General features: G+C 43.9%; 1 protein-coding gene across 1 annotated transcript in view; it reads right to left on the bottom strand.

The window, feature by feature from the left end:
* Nucleotides 1-12,906: 12,906 nt before the first annotated feature.
* SEZ6L (seizure related 6 homolog (mouse)-like) overlaps nucleotides 12,907-13,634 on the bottom strand; it is a 114,914-nt gene continuing 114,186 nt past the window's right edge. Inside the window, exon 17 of the mRNA XM_006869294.1 lies at nucleotides 12,907-12,936. Within this exon, the coding sequence (XP_006869356.1) occupies nucleotides 12,907-12,936 (30 nt within the window). The remainder of the gene's footprint in view (nucleotides 12,937-13,634) is intronic.

Genomic DNA, 13,634 nt, shown 5'->3' with positions numbered 1-13,634 from the left:
GTGTTTGGTAAAGTGGAGGGTCAGTGAAAAAGAGGAAGACCCTCAATGTGACTAAGTGGCTTTAGCAATAGGCTCAAATCACAGTGTTGAAGAGGGCACAGGGCCAGGCAGTATTTTGTTCTGCTGTGAATAGAATCGCTATGAGTTGGGACTGACTTGAAGGTACCCTAATAATAGGAGTCCTGGTGTGATGCTGTAGGATAAGCAATGGACCACAAGTCCAATTTGAACCGCAAGGTCATTGGTTCAAACTCACCATCCTATCCTCAGAAACCCTATACAGGGCCACTCTGAGTCAGAATCAACACAACGGCACTTAACAACAACAGCAACAATAATGACAACAGCAACACATGTAGTTGTTGGCTGCTGTCTAATCAATTTATGGCACATGTGACAGAGATGAACTGCCCCACAGAGTTTTCTAGGATGTAATCTCTACAGGAACGGATTGCCAGGTCGTTCTCTAAAAGAGTTATTGGGTAGGTTTGAAACATTAGCCCTTCAGTTAGCAGCTGAGCACTTAACTGCTGAGCAACCAGAAAACCAGGAAAATGAAACCCACTGTCATCAAGTAGACTCTGACTCATAGTGACCCAATAGGACAGAGGATAAATGCTCACTAGACTTTTCCAAGACTAAATATTTTTATGGGACCAAACAGCTTCACCTTTCTTCTGAAGATTGGCTGGTGAGTTCAAAGTGCTGACCTTGCAGCTTGCAGTCCAGTGCTTATCCCACAACACCACCAGGCTCCTTGAAATACATGCAGTGTTTTGTTGGTAAGACCTCTTTAAGTTTCAAGGGATAGAAACCCAACTTGAATTGGCTTTATCCCAAAGAGAAGGTTTTGTTCCTATGACTGCAAAAGTAAGAGGTAGGTAGGTCTGACTTTCAGGCCAGTTGGCTCCAAGGGCCCTGGAATCATCATCAGCAATTGTGCTCCATTTCTTGGCTCTTGTCTTCATTTTCAGGCAGTTTGGTCCACATGGTGGCAAGATGGTTGCCAGCAGGCCCAAGCTAACTTGCCAGCAGCCTAACAACTCTGGCAGAAAGACCGAGACACTTTCCCATTGGCCCAGCTCATGTCATGTGACCATCTCTGAGCTACTCAGGAGAGCTCTGGCCAGATTAAGGTCAGGAACCACAAAAGTCACAGGGTGGGCTGAGCTCCCCCTAAGCACCTAGACTGAGAGTCCCTTTGTCTGAGGTTCCTCAGAGGAAAACTTGGTAGCTGTTACCAAGGAAACAGTAATTACTTTGTAGGGTCTCTGATACTTTTTGTCAGGAAAAAGGTGCCCTCCTTTTGAAAAATATTGGGATCTAGGCCAAAATGACTCCTGGTGTGGTGCCATAGGATCAGCACTGGACTATGAACCCCAAGGTAGGTGGTTCAAACCCCCCAGATGTTCCTCAGAAATTCTATACAGGGTCACTATGAGTTGGAACTGACTTGGAGGCACTTAACAACTGGCCAAAATGTACAATGGTCTTCCTAAAGAGATCTGCTTGGCCATGGTGTTGGAATAAAGTATGACCTGTTCACTATCAGCTTATGAAATCATTTTGATTAAATGAGCACAGACTCCTTGGAGACTCTCTGGTAGAAAATAGGTGAAGTCAAAAGAAGGGACCGTGAGAAGAGAAACAGGAGACAGTGTTGTTTGATGCCGTTGAGTCATTTCCGACTCATAGCAACGCCAGATGGTACAGAATAGAACTGCACCATAGGGTTTCCTGGTCTTACATGTTTGTAGAAAGGAGCCCTGGTGGCACTGTGAGTTAGGTGTTGGGTTGCTAACTGCCAGGTTGGTGGTTCAAACCCACCATCAGCCACTCTGTGGGAGAAAGATAACGCTGTCTGCTTCTGTAAAGATTCACAGTCTCAGAAACGCAATCTGGGGTCACTGTGATTCAGAATTGACTTTGTGACAGTGGGTTTGCTTTGGTTAATCTTTATGGAATCAGATAACCAAGTCTTTCTTCTGAACAGCTGCTGGGTGGGTTCAAAGCTCCAACCTTTTGGTTAGCAGTCAAATGCTTAATGTTGTTTCATCAGTACTTCAAGGGCCTCCTGAAGAGTCAAGTTGTAGGTAGAAGCTGACTTGGTCCTCCAGTCCCCTTCAGGGACTGGAGGGTAGAATCAGACTGGTGAAAACAAGAGTCTCCTGAGAATAAGCACAGCCCATGCCGTAATGAGTGTCCTTCATATATACCTATATGGAGTCCTGGTGTGGAGCTGTAGGAGAAGCACTAACCACAAGGTCAGTGGTCCAAGCCACCCAACCATACCTTGGAACCCCTATACAAGGTTGTTATGAGCCAGGACTGACTTGATGGCACGTAACAACAACATATATATATATCTTCTGATACAACAAATGGTCCTGCAGTTGACAGCCTTGGCCTGAAATTCTTCCCCCAGTGCTTTGCATTTCTCAGGGAGAAGTGTAATGACTTATGACACAGTGAGCTGTAGCTCAGCTCTCAGAGTAATGAGTTAGAACTCTGTGCATTGATTGGGGGGAACCCTATTGTTTCTTTCATTTGCTCTTTTTATCTAGCTATACCAATAGATGGAGTACTGGTGTGTTGCTGTAGGATAAGCATTGGACTGAAAGGTCTGTTTGAACAGGAAGGTCAGAGGTTCAAACCCTCCAGTCACTCCTAGGAAACACTACAAGGTTGCAATGAGTTAGAACCAACAACCAATATATCTGTATGACTGTATCAAGGGCAATGGTTAAATGCTAACCAAAAGGTTACTCATTTGAACCTACACAGTGGCTCCTAGGGAGACAGGGCTGGCGATCTGCTCCCATTCAGATGACAACCAAGAAAACCCTATGGGGCAGTTCTAGTCTTTATCACATGGGGTTTCCATGAGATGGAATGCACTTGGCAGAATTGGGTTTTGTTTGGGTTTACATGGAAGAAAGCAAAATGGCATAGAGACTGGGAGACGTGTGAAGGAGGGCCACAGCTCCACAGGGAGAGTATAGGAGCTTGGGGAGGGAGAGAGATCAGAATCAAACTCAACCTACCACCTTCAAGTTGCTTCCGACTAGTAGCCACGCTATAGGACAGAGTAGAATGCCCCTTAAGGTTTCCTAGTTGTAAATCTTTATGGAAGCAGACTGCCCTATTGCTTTGCATTAGGAGATTAGACTAAGTCTCCAGAAATATGAGACCCTTGGGGCAGATGTTGAAGCGGTTTCCCTTTCTTAAATGGATGCACTTCCACTTAGACACTTCTAGAGAAAGTCTAGCAAAGTTGAATTCTTTTAAAATATTTTGTGGCCATAGAATGGTGCTTTGGTTGAGTCCTGGGTCCTAGATAAGAATTACTTGTGACGCGATGGGTGAAGCATGACTCTGCTAACATCAAGGTTGGCAGTTTGAACCTACTAGCTGTTCTCCGGGGGGTGGTTGGGTGGCGGGGGGAGGTTGAGGCTTTCTGTTTCAGTAAAGATCGACAGCCCCTAAACCCTTTGTTGTGATTGTTAAGTGCCACTGAGTCAGTTCCAGCTCATAGTGAGCCTGTATAGGGTTCCCAAGGAGTAGCTGGTAAGCTTGAACCGCCAACCTTGCAGATCAAACTAACTTTGCAGTCCAGCACATTAACCCACAGTGCCATACCAGGACTCCCCTAAACCCTTTACTCTGCCCTACAGGAGTCCTGGTATGGTTAATGAGCTGGACTGCAAAGGTGCTAGACGTCAAGGTTCAAGCTCACCAGCTGCTCCTTGAAAACCCTATATAGGGTCTCTGTGGGTTGGAACCAACTTAACAACAACAACAGGGTCACTATGAGTTGGAATGGACTGGAGGGCAGTGGGTTTTGGTTTTTTGGTTTGGGCCCAGGCAACTCCATATTTGATCAATAACACTCTCATCCTGGGGTCAACCTATATACAAGGACAAGCGGTGGTTTCTCTTTCTCTAGCAAGAATTGTCCTAATTTAATTCCATTTTATCAGAAATGATCAATTTCATCAGATGATTTCTCCAGTGAAAAGAATCTTTGTGAAGTAGTGGAGTCAAAGAGGCTAAAGGCATATTTAAATAAACCATGCTATGGTGCCATCTGGTGGTCGAAAGGAGCCTAGCACTCCCGCAACACTTATTAAGTGCGGTCAAGTGGGTTCTGACTCATCGTGACCCTGTCTAGGGTTTCTGAGGAGCAGCTGGTGGGTTTGAACTGTCGACCTTGTGATTCTTCGTCCTGTGCTGATCCTACAGCGCCACACCAGAAGTTCTCCCCAACACTGCTGGTTGATAGTGATACATTCATTCAGTCAACACAGAAATCCTGGTGATGCAAAAGTTTAATTGATTGGTTATTAGCCAAATGTTGGTGGTTCAAACCCACCCAATGGCTCACAGGGAGAAAGACCTGTTGATTTGTTTTTGTAAAGATTACAACCAAGAAAACCTTATGGAGCAATATGAGGAATAACTATGAGTCGGCACCAACTCTACAACACCCTACATCAGCATTCATTCAATAAACATATAAGATTGTTTACTATATACCCGTGGGCCCTATGTTGCAAATATTCAGCACTCAACTACTAGCCAAAAGGTTAGGTTGTTGGTTCAGACCCACCCAGAGGCACCTTGTGATAAGAGCTGCTGAAAGTTTACAGCCTTGAAAGCCCTATGGAACACAATTCTACCCTGAAACCAATGAGGTCACCATGAGTCAGAAACACATAGTGTCACCTAGCAACAGCAACAACAGCAAACACAGTGCCCAACACAGTGTAGATTGTTTTGGGCAGTATTGACATTCTCACAATGTTAAGTCTTCCTATCCAGGAGCATGGTATCTTCTTTCATTTTTCTAAGTCTCTTTTGGTTTCTTGTAGTAGTGTTTTGTAGTTTTCTTTGTATACGTCCTTTGTTTCTCTGGTTACATTTATTCCTAGACATTGCATCCTTTGGGTGGCTATTGTAAATGGTATTGCTTTCTTAATTTCCTTTTCAGTCTTGTCATTATAAGTATAGAGGAATCCAACTAATTTTTGTGTATTGATCTTGTACCCTCCCTCTTTGCTGAATCTTCCAATGAGTTCCAGTAGCTCTTTTTGCTGAGTCTTTGGGGTTTTCTATGTATAGGATCATATCATCCGCAAATACAGAGAGTTTTACTTTCTCTTTGCCAATTTGGATGACTTTATTTTCCCAATCTTGCCTTATACCTCTGGCTAAGACTTCCAAAACAATATTGAATAGGAATGGTGATAAAGGGCATCCTTGTCTGGTACCTGCTCGCAAGGAGAAGGCTTTCAGTTTCTCTCCATTGAGAGTAATGTATGCTGTTGGTTTTGGATATATGCTCTTAATTATGTTGAGGAATCATCCTCCAATCCTGATGCCATATAATCCAGTTTCCTTATACATGTTGCTGATGTTGTTAGGTGCCATCGAGTCAGTACTGACTCATAGTGACTCTATGCACAATAGAGCAAAATACTGCCCAGTCCTGCACCAACCTCACAATCATTGCTGCTGGCACTGTGCCAAACCACCTTGTTGGGGATCTTCCTCTTTTTTGATGACTATCCACTTTACCAAGCATGATATCCTTCTCAAGGGACTGGGCCCTCCTGATAATATGTCCAAAGTATGAGAGATGAAACCTGGCTATTTTGGCTTCTATGAAGCATTTTGGCTGTACTTCTTCCAACACAGATTGATTTGTGTTCCTCTGGCAGCTCATGGTACTTTTAATATTCTCCTCCAGCACCATAACTCAAATGCATTGATTCTTCTAGAGTCTTCCTTATTCATTGTTCAACTTTCACAAGTATATGAGGTTATTGAAAATCACCATGGCTTGGGTTAGGTGCACCTTGGTCCTCAAACTGACGTCTTTGCTCTTCAACACTTTAAAGAAGACTTGTGCAGCAGATTTTCCTAATGAAATACTTCATTTAATTTCTTGATTGTTTCTTCTATGAGTGTTGATGGTTGATCATAGCAAAATGAAGTCTTCGACAACTTCAATCTGTTCTCCATTTATCCTTTTATTTTTTTAATGTTTTATTGTGAATTATGTGATAGTTTACATTGGGAGAACATTAGCTTTACATTCATCCTATTGTATATCATTTTATTGCCATGGTTACAATACCCTCCATGCATCATCAACCAACCTAAGGGTATACCCTGCAAGCCTGTCCCCTGGTCATCAGTACAGAGCTCCTCTCCCACTCTGGGTCTAGAGTCCCCAGCTACTCCATCTCTCCACGTCATCCTCTCTGCCTCCATCTCTGGCCTCACTGCTTCTCTGGGTAGGGTCTCGCACTCCGCTCTTCTCCCTTGATAGTTCCAGGGACTTCTGCTCCTGGACTGAAAAGTCAATCACTCCCCTCCTTTTGCTACAAAATGTCCACCTTTACATTTCCAACCCTCAGTCAGTCCTGATAACAATTATTCACCATTGTACCACAAGGGGCCTATCCCCATCTCCTTTCATTAGCCCCGCCCAGACAGATTGGATACTACTCAGTGGAAATTCTACTTTCCTACACGCCCTCTGGATCTAGGCTCCCTCTTGAAAGCTTGTAAGCCAGTCACTTCTTGCCTTTGTAGGACCCCCACCCCCATTTTGGGTGGCCAATGTCCAAGTTGCCCATCTCTGTCTACTCTGTGTATGGAGGACGTGGCAATGATCCTCGATGTAAAGATTTCTTCCCTCTTTTGAGCTACTGCATCCATAGGTGTAGGTCAAGTTCATCAAATTGTATCAGATTACTCTTTTTTTTCCCTTTTTCTTCTGCTAGTTGAGCTCTGATCATCCAGTCATTGAAGCCAGGTCAAGTGGGTATTATCTGCAAGTGTGGGTGTTCTTGTGCATATGCCCTCTCTTCTTATCAGCTGGATGCTTCACTCTCCACTCTAGTCCTCTGTGGCTATGTCACTGACTCTGGGCCCAAGAGTCCCCAGGTCTTGCCACACTGCTGGCCAACCAGGTCTTCACCCGGGTTCACAAGAGTCTATTGAACGTTGTAGGGCTTAGCTCGTAGCTTCATTGCTGTTTTTTCCCCACTTCCCCGTATCGGAGATGAACGTGGTCACCAACCAGAGCATGTATTCCCACTGAATCTTAGTCTTGGAAGGGGGTTTGCCCTGAGGGGACCCGACCACTTGCCTTGATGTCTCCTGGGCAAGCAACTTGCTTGTTCTTGTAGTAATCAGTCGGACTGCCATTATTGTTCTGTATTTTTCCTGTCTGTCTTTCTTTCAAGAAGTATCTTCTTTTCTTTTAGCTGCTCCAGGCTAGTCTGCTTGACCTTTCAGTGGAAATTTCCCACCTCTGAAAATTCTGGATGGGGTTCAGGATTCTACCTATGGTCTTATGTAATGTAGAGGCTCCACAGGAAGCCTCTTTCACTGGGCATGTTGTAGCCCCATTTTAGATATTCTAATTAGTTATAGGCAGAAGAAGGATTTACAATCTTTCTATGGTGATATTTCTGGCTATTCCTTTCTCTCTGTCTCAAGTGTCTGTTTTATAGTGGTATGCCAGGGAAACCAAGATTCAAAAGACAGCCAAGCATCTTAACAGTATTTCTCCCCTTTCCCCCATTCCAACCCTGTCTCAATCCCTGTATGCCAGAGCCCTGTTTTTCCAAGGTTGTGCATACATCATTATTTACCTCTGTCCCACTTAACCCATGCAAGCCTGCCTAACTGTTTTCCCAGCCACTTTGTTCTTCCATTCCCCTCCCCCTTCTTGTGTATTGTCCCCCTCCCTAGCACACAAACTATCCTGTGTCTATTCCTTGCCCTGTGCTCCACCGTCCCCTCCCCCCTCCATTTATCTTGATGTTATTTATTGTTCCAGTGGTGAGTGCTTTTGTTTTGTTTATATTGAGGTACAACCCATGGCGGCTGCGGTCTTTGATCTTCACCAGTCAGTATTTTAAGTCCTCTTTGCTTCCAGCAAGCAAGGCTGTATCATCTGCCTATAGCAGGTTGTTAATGAGTCTTCCTCTATCCCTGATGCCATGTTCCCTATACATAGTAGGTGGTAATAATATATGTTGATGAATTAATTGATGATTGATTCTAGTATTAATTGGTGTAATAATAAGGAAATTGGCCCATAGTATTTTCAATTGCCTTATATGCAATTGTAGGATCAACATTGGACTGCGAATCACAAGGTTGGCAGTTCAAACCCACCAGCTGCTCCTTGGAAGCCCTAAACAGGGTTGCTATGAGTCAGAACCAACTCGATGGTATTTAACAACAACAACATATGCACGCAAAAGCTGGAAAATGAGTAAAGCAGACCCAAGAAGAATTAATGCCTTTGAATTCTAGTGTTGGAGAAGAATATTATATATACCGTGAACTACCAGAAGAACGAACAAATATGTCTTGGAAGAAACACAGCCAGAACACTCCTTGGAAATGAGGATGTTGAGGCTTCATCTCACATACCTTGGATATAGTATCAAGAGGAATCTGTTCCTGAGTTAGCAAAAAGAGGAAGACCCTCAATGAGATGGAATGACACAGTGGCAGCAGCAATGAGCTCAAACATAGCAATGATTGTGAGGATGGCGCAGGACCGGACATCGCTTCCTTCTCTTGTGCCTGGGGTCACTGTGAGCTGGAACCAGATGGATGGCACTTAACAATGACAACAAAGGATGCTGTGGGAGCCCTGCCCACATCCCCTGGGCACTCATCATTCCCACTGACTCCACCCAAGTGATCTCAACCTACAAACGCATAAACCTCTTTGAGGGTTTTGTTGTGAGCAAGGCATGCCAGTGGGACCTAGGGCATGCCTCTGAGAAGCATCCTTCAATCTAAGACAGGTAGGGATTGGTGGGTAAGCACCCCAACTCTCTCCTCCCTTAGGTGAAGTGACTCACAGGTTTGTTCTACCTGGTCTTCCAGAATTCCCAGTGGAGTGAAGCCCTGGATGCCCTCTGTGGTAATGTGCTTGATCAGTGTACCTTTTCCAGGCTTCTTTCTCTTCTTGGTGTCATGTTCTCATTCCCCTATGGATGCTTTGTGGGCTCACATAGTGAATAAATGATTGGCATTTGAATCTTTGTCTAAATGCTTGCTTCTGAGAAGCCCAACTCAAGACATTATTATCTTATGTGTCATGGTGGCCTTTTAGGACAGAGCAGAACTGCCCCATAGGGTTTCCTAGGCTATACTCTTTATGAGAAGAGGTCATCAGGTCTCTGGTTTCCTGGAACCACTAGTGGATTTGAACCATTGACCTTTCAGTTAGCAGCTGAGTGTTTAATCATTGCATAACCAGGGCTCCTTCCTAAGACATTGGGTTAATTCAAATATGGCTGTATCCTAAGAGATGTGAAAACATCCCTCCATTATCCACTGGGAAGTAACAGCATTGCCAGACTTCCAAGTGAACATCATTTTTATATGTTCCCTGCTGTTTCTTCTTGTGTTTCTAGGACTGTGGGGAGGACAATGATGTGTCTGATGACAGCATTTCCTTTAGACCCGACTTGTTCCAAAAATCCCTGTGTGTTCTCAACCCTTTCTTGGTGTTCACAGTGTCTGTGGGTGTTATCCCAACCTAAATCCACTTGGTGCCCGCTGGAGACACTGGCAACAAAAAGCCCATAGACTGGATATTTTTCATTTGTTTTATTAGCATCAATATATACAAAGTGGAAAATGACTTCATTTCATTATTCTAGCTTAGAAAGTTTGTTTTGCTTTTTATTTTGTGTGTGGGAGAAAATGAAAATGAAAATCTCCCATGAGAAAGCCTAGCTTTGGGGGTGCTGGACACCTCAATAATACCTGACCCCAAATGACCCACCATGCCTACTTGAGGGCATAGAAAAGACATGCCTTTGGAATTACACCAAGAAAAGGACATGTTTGCCCTAGGCTTATACTTCTGTCTTAATCTACTCATATATTCAGGTTTACTGTGTCCTTTCCTCTTCCATGGTTCCCTGGATTTGAACGAAGCTGCTCTGCTTCCTTCTGGGATGTTGGGCAGGTTCCAAAGCTATCAGCTCCCAGCTCTTCCAAAGGTCAATATAAAGCATGTCTCTGGAACTTCCACAAGGACGACCATCAAATAGCAATCAGATACTTATATTGACTATATCTACTAAAAGAAAAGGAAAAAAGCAAAAGGGTAAGCTCCAAGCGGAAGAGGGTCAAGAGTGTGCATTTTTCGAGATAGGGCAGCAGCTGACAGATGCAGCTCATGTATATTGTAGCATGTAATACAGGCCATATCACATGCATTTTCTGAAGCTCGCGATCTCTGTAAACGTTTCCCCCCACTGTTTTTAAAAACAAAGAGTGGCTTGTAGGAAGGTTCAGTCCATTCTCAAGTTTCTCGAGAGTGTATCTTGTTCAAAAATATTGAACTCCAATGTTTTCCATCTCGATTGTATAAAAACAGATATGTAGGAATTGAAATGAGATACTTGGTACCTTTTTTGTTTGTTTTTTTTTGGCACTACTATTACTTTTGTTGTTGTCATCGTTACTTTTACGTATTACAGATACACATTCAGATATTTAAAAAAAAAGAAAAACAGTAGACCTCAACTTGTCAATCACACTGTACATTGCAGAGTCTGAGCGCACACCATCTCTAGGTGAAAACAAACTTTTAAGACATTTCCATGGTTATAGGTGCTGCATTAACTAAGAAAAAACAATGAAACTGGGATCCTGAAAAAGGAGAAAATTTCAACACCTGTGTTATTACTCCTGCATGAATACCTGGGCCATGACCTAACTGGTTTCAGGGAGTGGGTAAATAAAGATTTTATATTATGTCAGTATTTATGAAAGGCCAAGGTTTCATTTTAAATAACCGCAGTATGTTCTAAAATCCAATATAACGAATAGAATTTTTCGTTCCAGATGACTCAGGATTTGGGTTACAACAAGCATCAAATAGACACAAAGGCAAGGATTAGATTCCACCTCTTTAAAAACAATGCTTTTGTTGGTCTTTCTCCAAACTTAACATTGCTCACGAGAGACCTGAAATATCTCACCTCTGTTTCTTTTACAAAATGGGCGAGGTTTAGGGGTTACCTCTTGCCATGTGCCATGAATGTAGACCTTAAGGAACAGGCGCATAAGATTCTATTTTTGGTAGAAGGAAATGATACCAGGTTCAGACTGAGCTTTAGGCTTCCTGTAGGGGGCAGTGTGTGTGTAAAATTCACTGCTTTATCTTGCTCAAGAAGGTGTCTCCTACACAGTTACTCAGTGTGGACTCCCAGTTACGCTCCTAATGATACTACAGCCAGAAAGAGCTTTTCTTGTTTGGGAACCAGTTGGTATAAAGCAATCTTAGATTGAGCAGGAGGGTGTCCAAATGGGATCCAGAACCAGTGAGCCGATGTGGTTCCCTGAGCCATCACCCATCACCATTGGGTCCCAGGAAGTGAATCCATCCCACATGTCCTATTGACTTCTTGCATGTACACTCTCTGGCTCTTCTTTATACCTGTATTTAGATGATGAAAGCATCTTCCTAGAGACATACTCATGGAGTCTTCTGGATAGGGGGTAAAAGGACCCTGGTGAAGCAAAAGGATGCTTGTGTCATTAGACATGGCACTCAGCATTCCATTCTGGCCCTGTGTCCCAATGATGCTCAGATGATAAGACACAGATTCCTCTCTATGGTCTGCTGTGGTCCTAACCCTGTTCCTGCTCTTAGCACTCCCTGTCCCTTCCAAATTCTGGACAGAGCTTCGGAGAATGGAAAAATAATTTCTTCTTAGAGGCCCCTCCATTCCCTGAACACTTGACTGCAAGTATATTCTGAAGGTGACACCTCACAGAGGACGATGCACTTGGGGCTCCCTTTCCTGGGAGGTAAAGGCATTTCAGCACCCCAGGAGAAAGGCAGAGCATCTCAGATGTGACACCTGACCCATGCATATGAATGACTGAGTCTTCCATGATCAAAGGAGCATCCAAGAAAAGAACATTGGATTAACTCAAATCCTTCACCCAACTACACCCCCACTCCATTCTTCAGTGGAACACTTACGTGCCTCAATCTACCTGAAAATTTCCATTGTCATTTATCACCTTTTCAGAAAGAAAACACTGCTTGACGTTGCCAGTATCCAGTGAGGACAGGGTGGTTAATAGAGAGCATTCAGTGAACACATTGCCTTCAGAACACCCGTGGGATAGAGGGGAGGTGGCAAGACCTTCTTGAAGCTGGCAAATTTGCAAGAGGATACAAAATATTAAGTACCCACGCTAAATCCCAACTCAAGTGAACCCAGCAAGAACTTCTCCTTCCAAACAAAACAACCCAACCAGTTGTTGTCAAGATGACTCCAACTTACAGACTAGAACTGTGCTCTGTAAACTTTTCAGTGGCTGAATTTTGGGGGAAGTAAAACCACCAGGACTTTCTTTTGAGGCACCTCCTCTGGGTGGATTTGAACCTCCAGCATTCCTGGCTAGCGGTTGAGCGTATTAACCACTTGCATCACCTAGGGGTTCCTAATCTTGGAATTTAGGTTTGTACTAAAAACACCAAGGGCATGGACCCCAAAGATGCCTACAACTGGATGCAGCCTTCCCATGGCATAGCGGATTGTGGACATTCCATCTGCTTTCCCGCCACTGCTGGTCCTGCCATTTTTCAGAATCTCCCACATGCCTTCAGAACTGAGCCTGTAGCAGGCCTCTAGCTGCAGCCCCAATACATCCGATTTCAACGTTAAATATAATAAATACAGTGAAGAGAACAGAAAGTCTTCAATAAAGAGTCTAAAGAAAAGACAGTGACGCTCTAGGGGTTCCATCAAATGCCACATGATCTGTGGATGGATTTCTTGAGGAGGTTGTAGTTGAGTTCATATGTGTAAGGTCTCTTCCAGGCTATAGCTCTCCTTAGATGGAGACTTCATACTCTCTGGTTTCCTACGAGACAAAAACACACATTTGTCAAACCCCTTGGGTGGTTGGGTGCAGCGTGATGAGTAAGGACTTTGGTCCTTCCCCCTCCCTAAATCCACACCCTTTGCTGTGTGCCTTGGTAGTACCTCATACTCTTTCTCTGCCTTAAGGTCTTATGGACTGAAATTGAATTGTGTCTCCCAGTCCATATATGTCTTAGAATTCTAATCCCTACACAGGTGGATGGGCTCCCTTGGTAGTTCACATGGTTAAGCACTTGGCTACTTATCGAAAGATTGGCAGTTCAAGCCCATCTAGCGGTGTCTTGAATGAAAGGCCTGGTGATCTGCTTCCAAAAGGTCACAGCCATGAAAACTCTATAGGGTACAATTTACTCTAGCATGGCGTTGAAGGTGACAGGTTTGGTGTTTTGGTTTTAAACATGTGGCTATAACCTTATTTAGATATAGGGTTTTCTTTGTTGTGTTATTGAGGTCGTATCAGCATAGAGTGGGTTCTAAACCTAATCACTTGTGAGTCCTACAGAGCAACAGAGACAAGGAAGCACAGCAGAGCAGGAGAAGACACATGTCATGTGAGGATTGCTAAGGGACTGGAGAAGCCGGAAGAGACAAGGATCACCCCCGGGGGGGGAGCAGGGGGAGAGAGAGACAGAGACAGAGAGAGGGAGAGAGAGAGAGAAAGAGAGAGAGAGAGAGAGG

This window comes from Chrysochloris asiatica, unplaced genomic scaffold (genome assembly GCF_000296735.1).
Source record: "Chrysochloris asiatica unplaced genomic scaffold, ChrAsi1.0 scaffold00128, whole genome shotgun sequence".
Classification (NCBI taxonomy): Eukaryota; Metazoa; Chordata; class Mammalia; order Afrosoricida; family Chrysochloridae; genus Chrysochloris; species Chrysochloris asiatica.
This window is presented reverse-complemented; position numbering and strand designations above follow the sequence as displayed.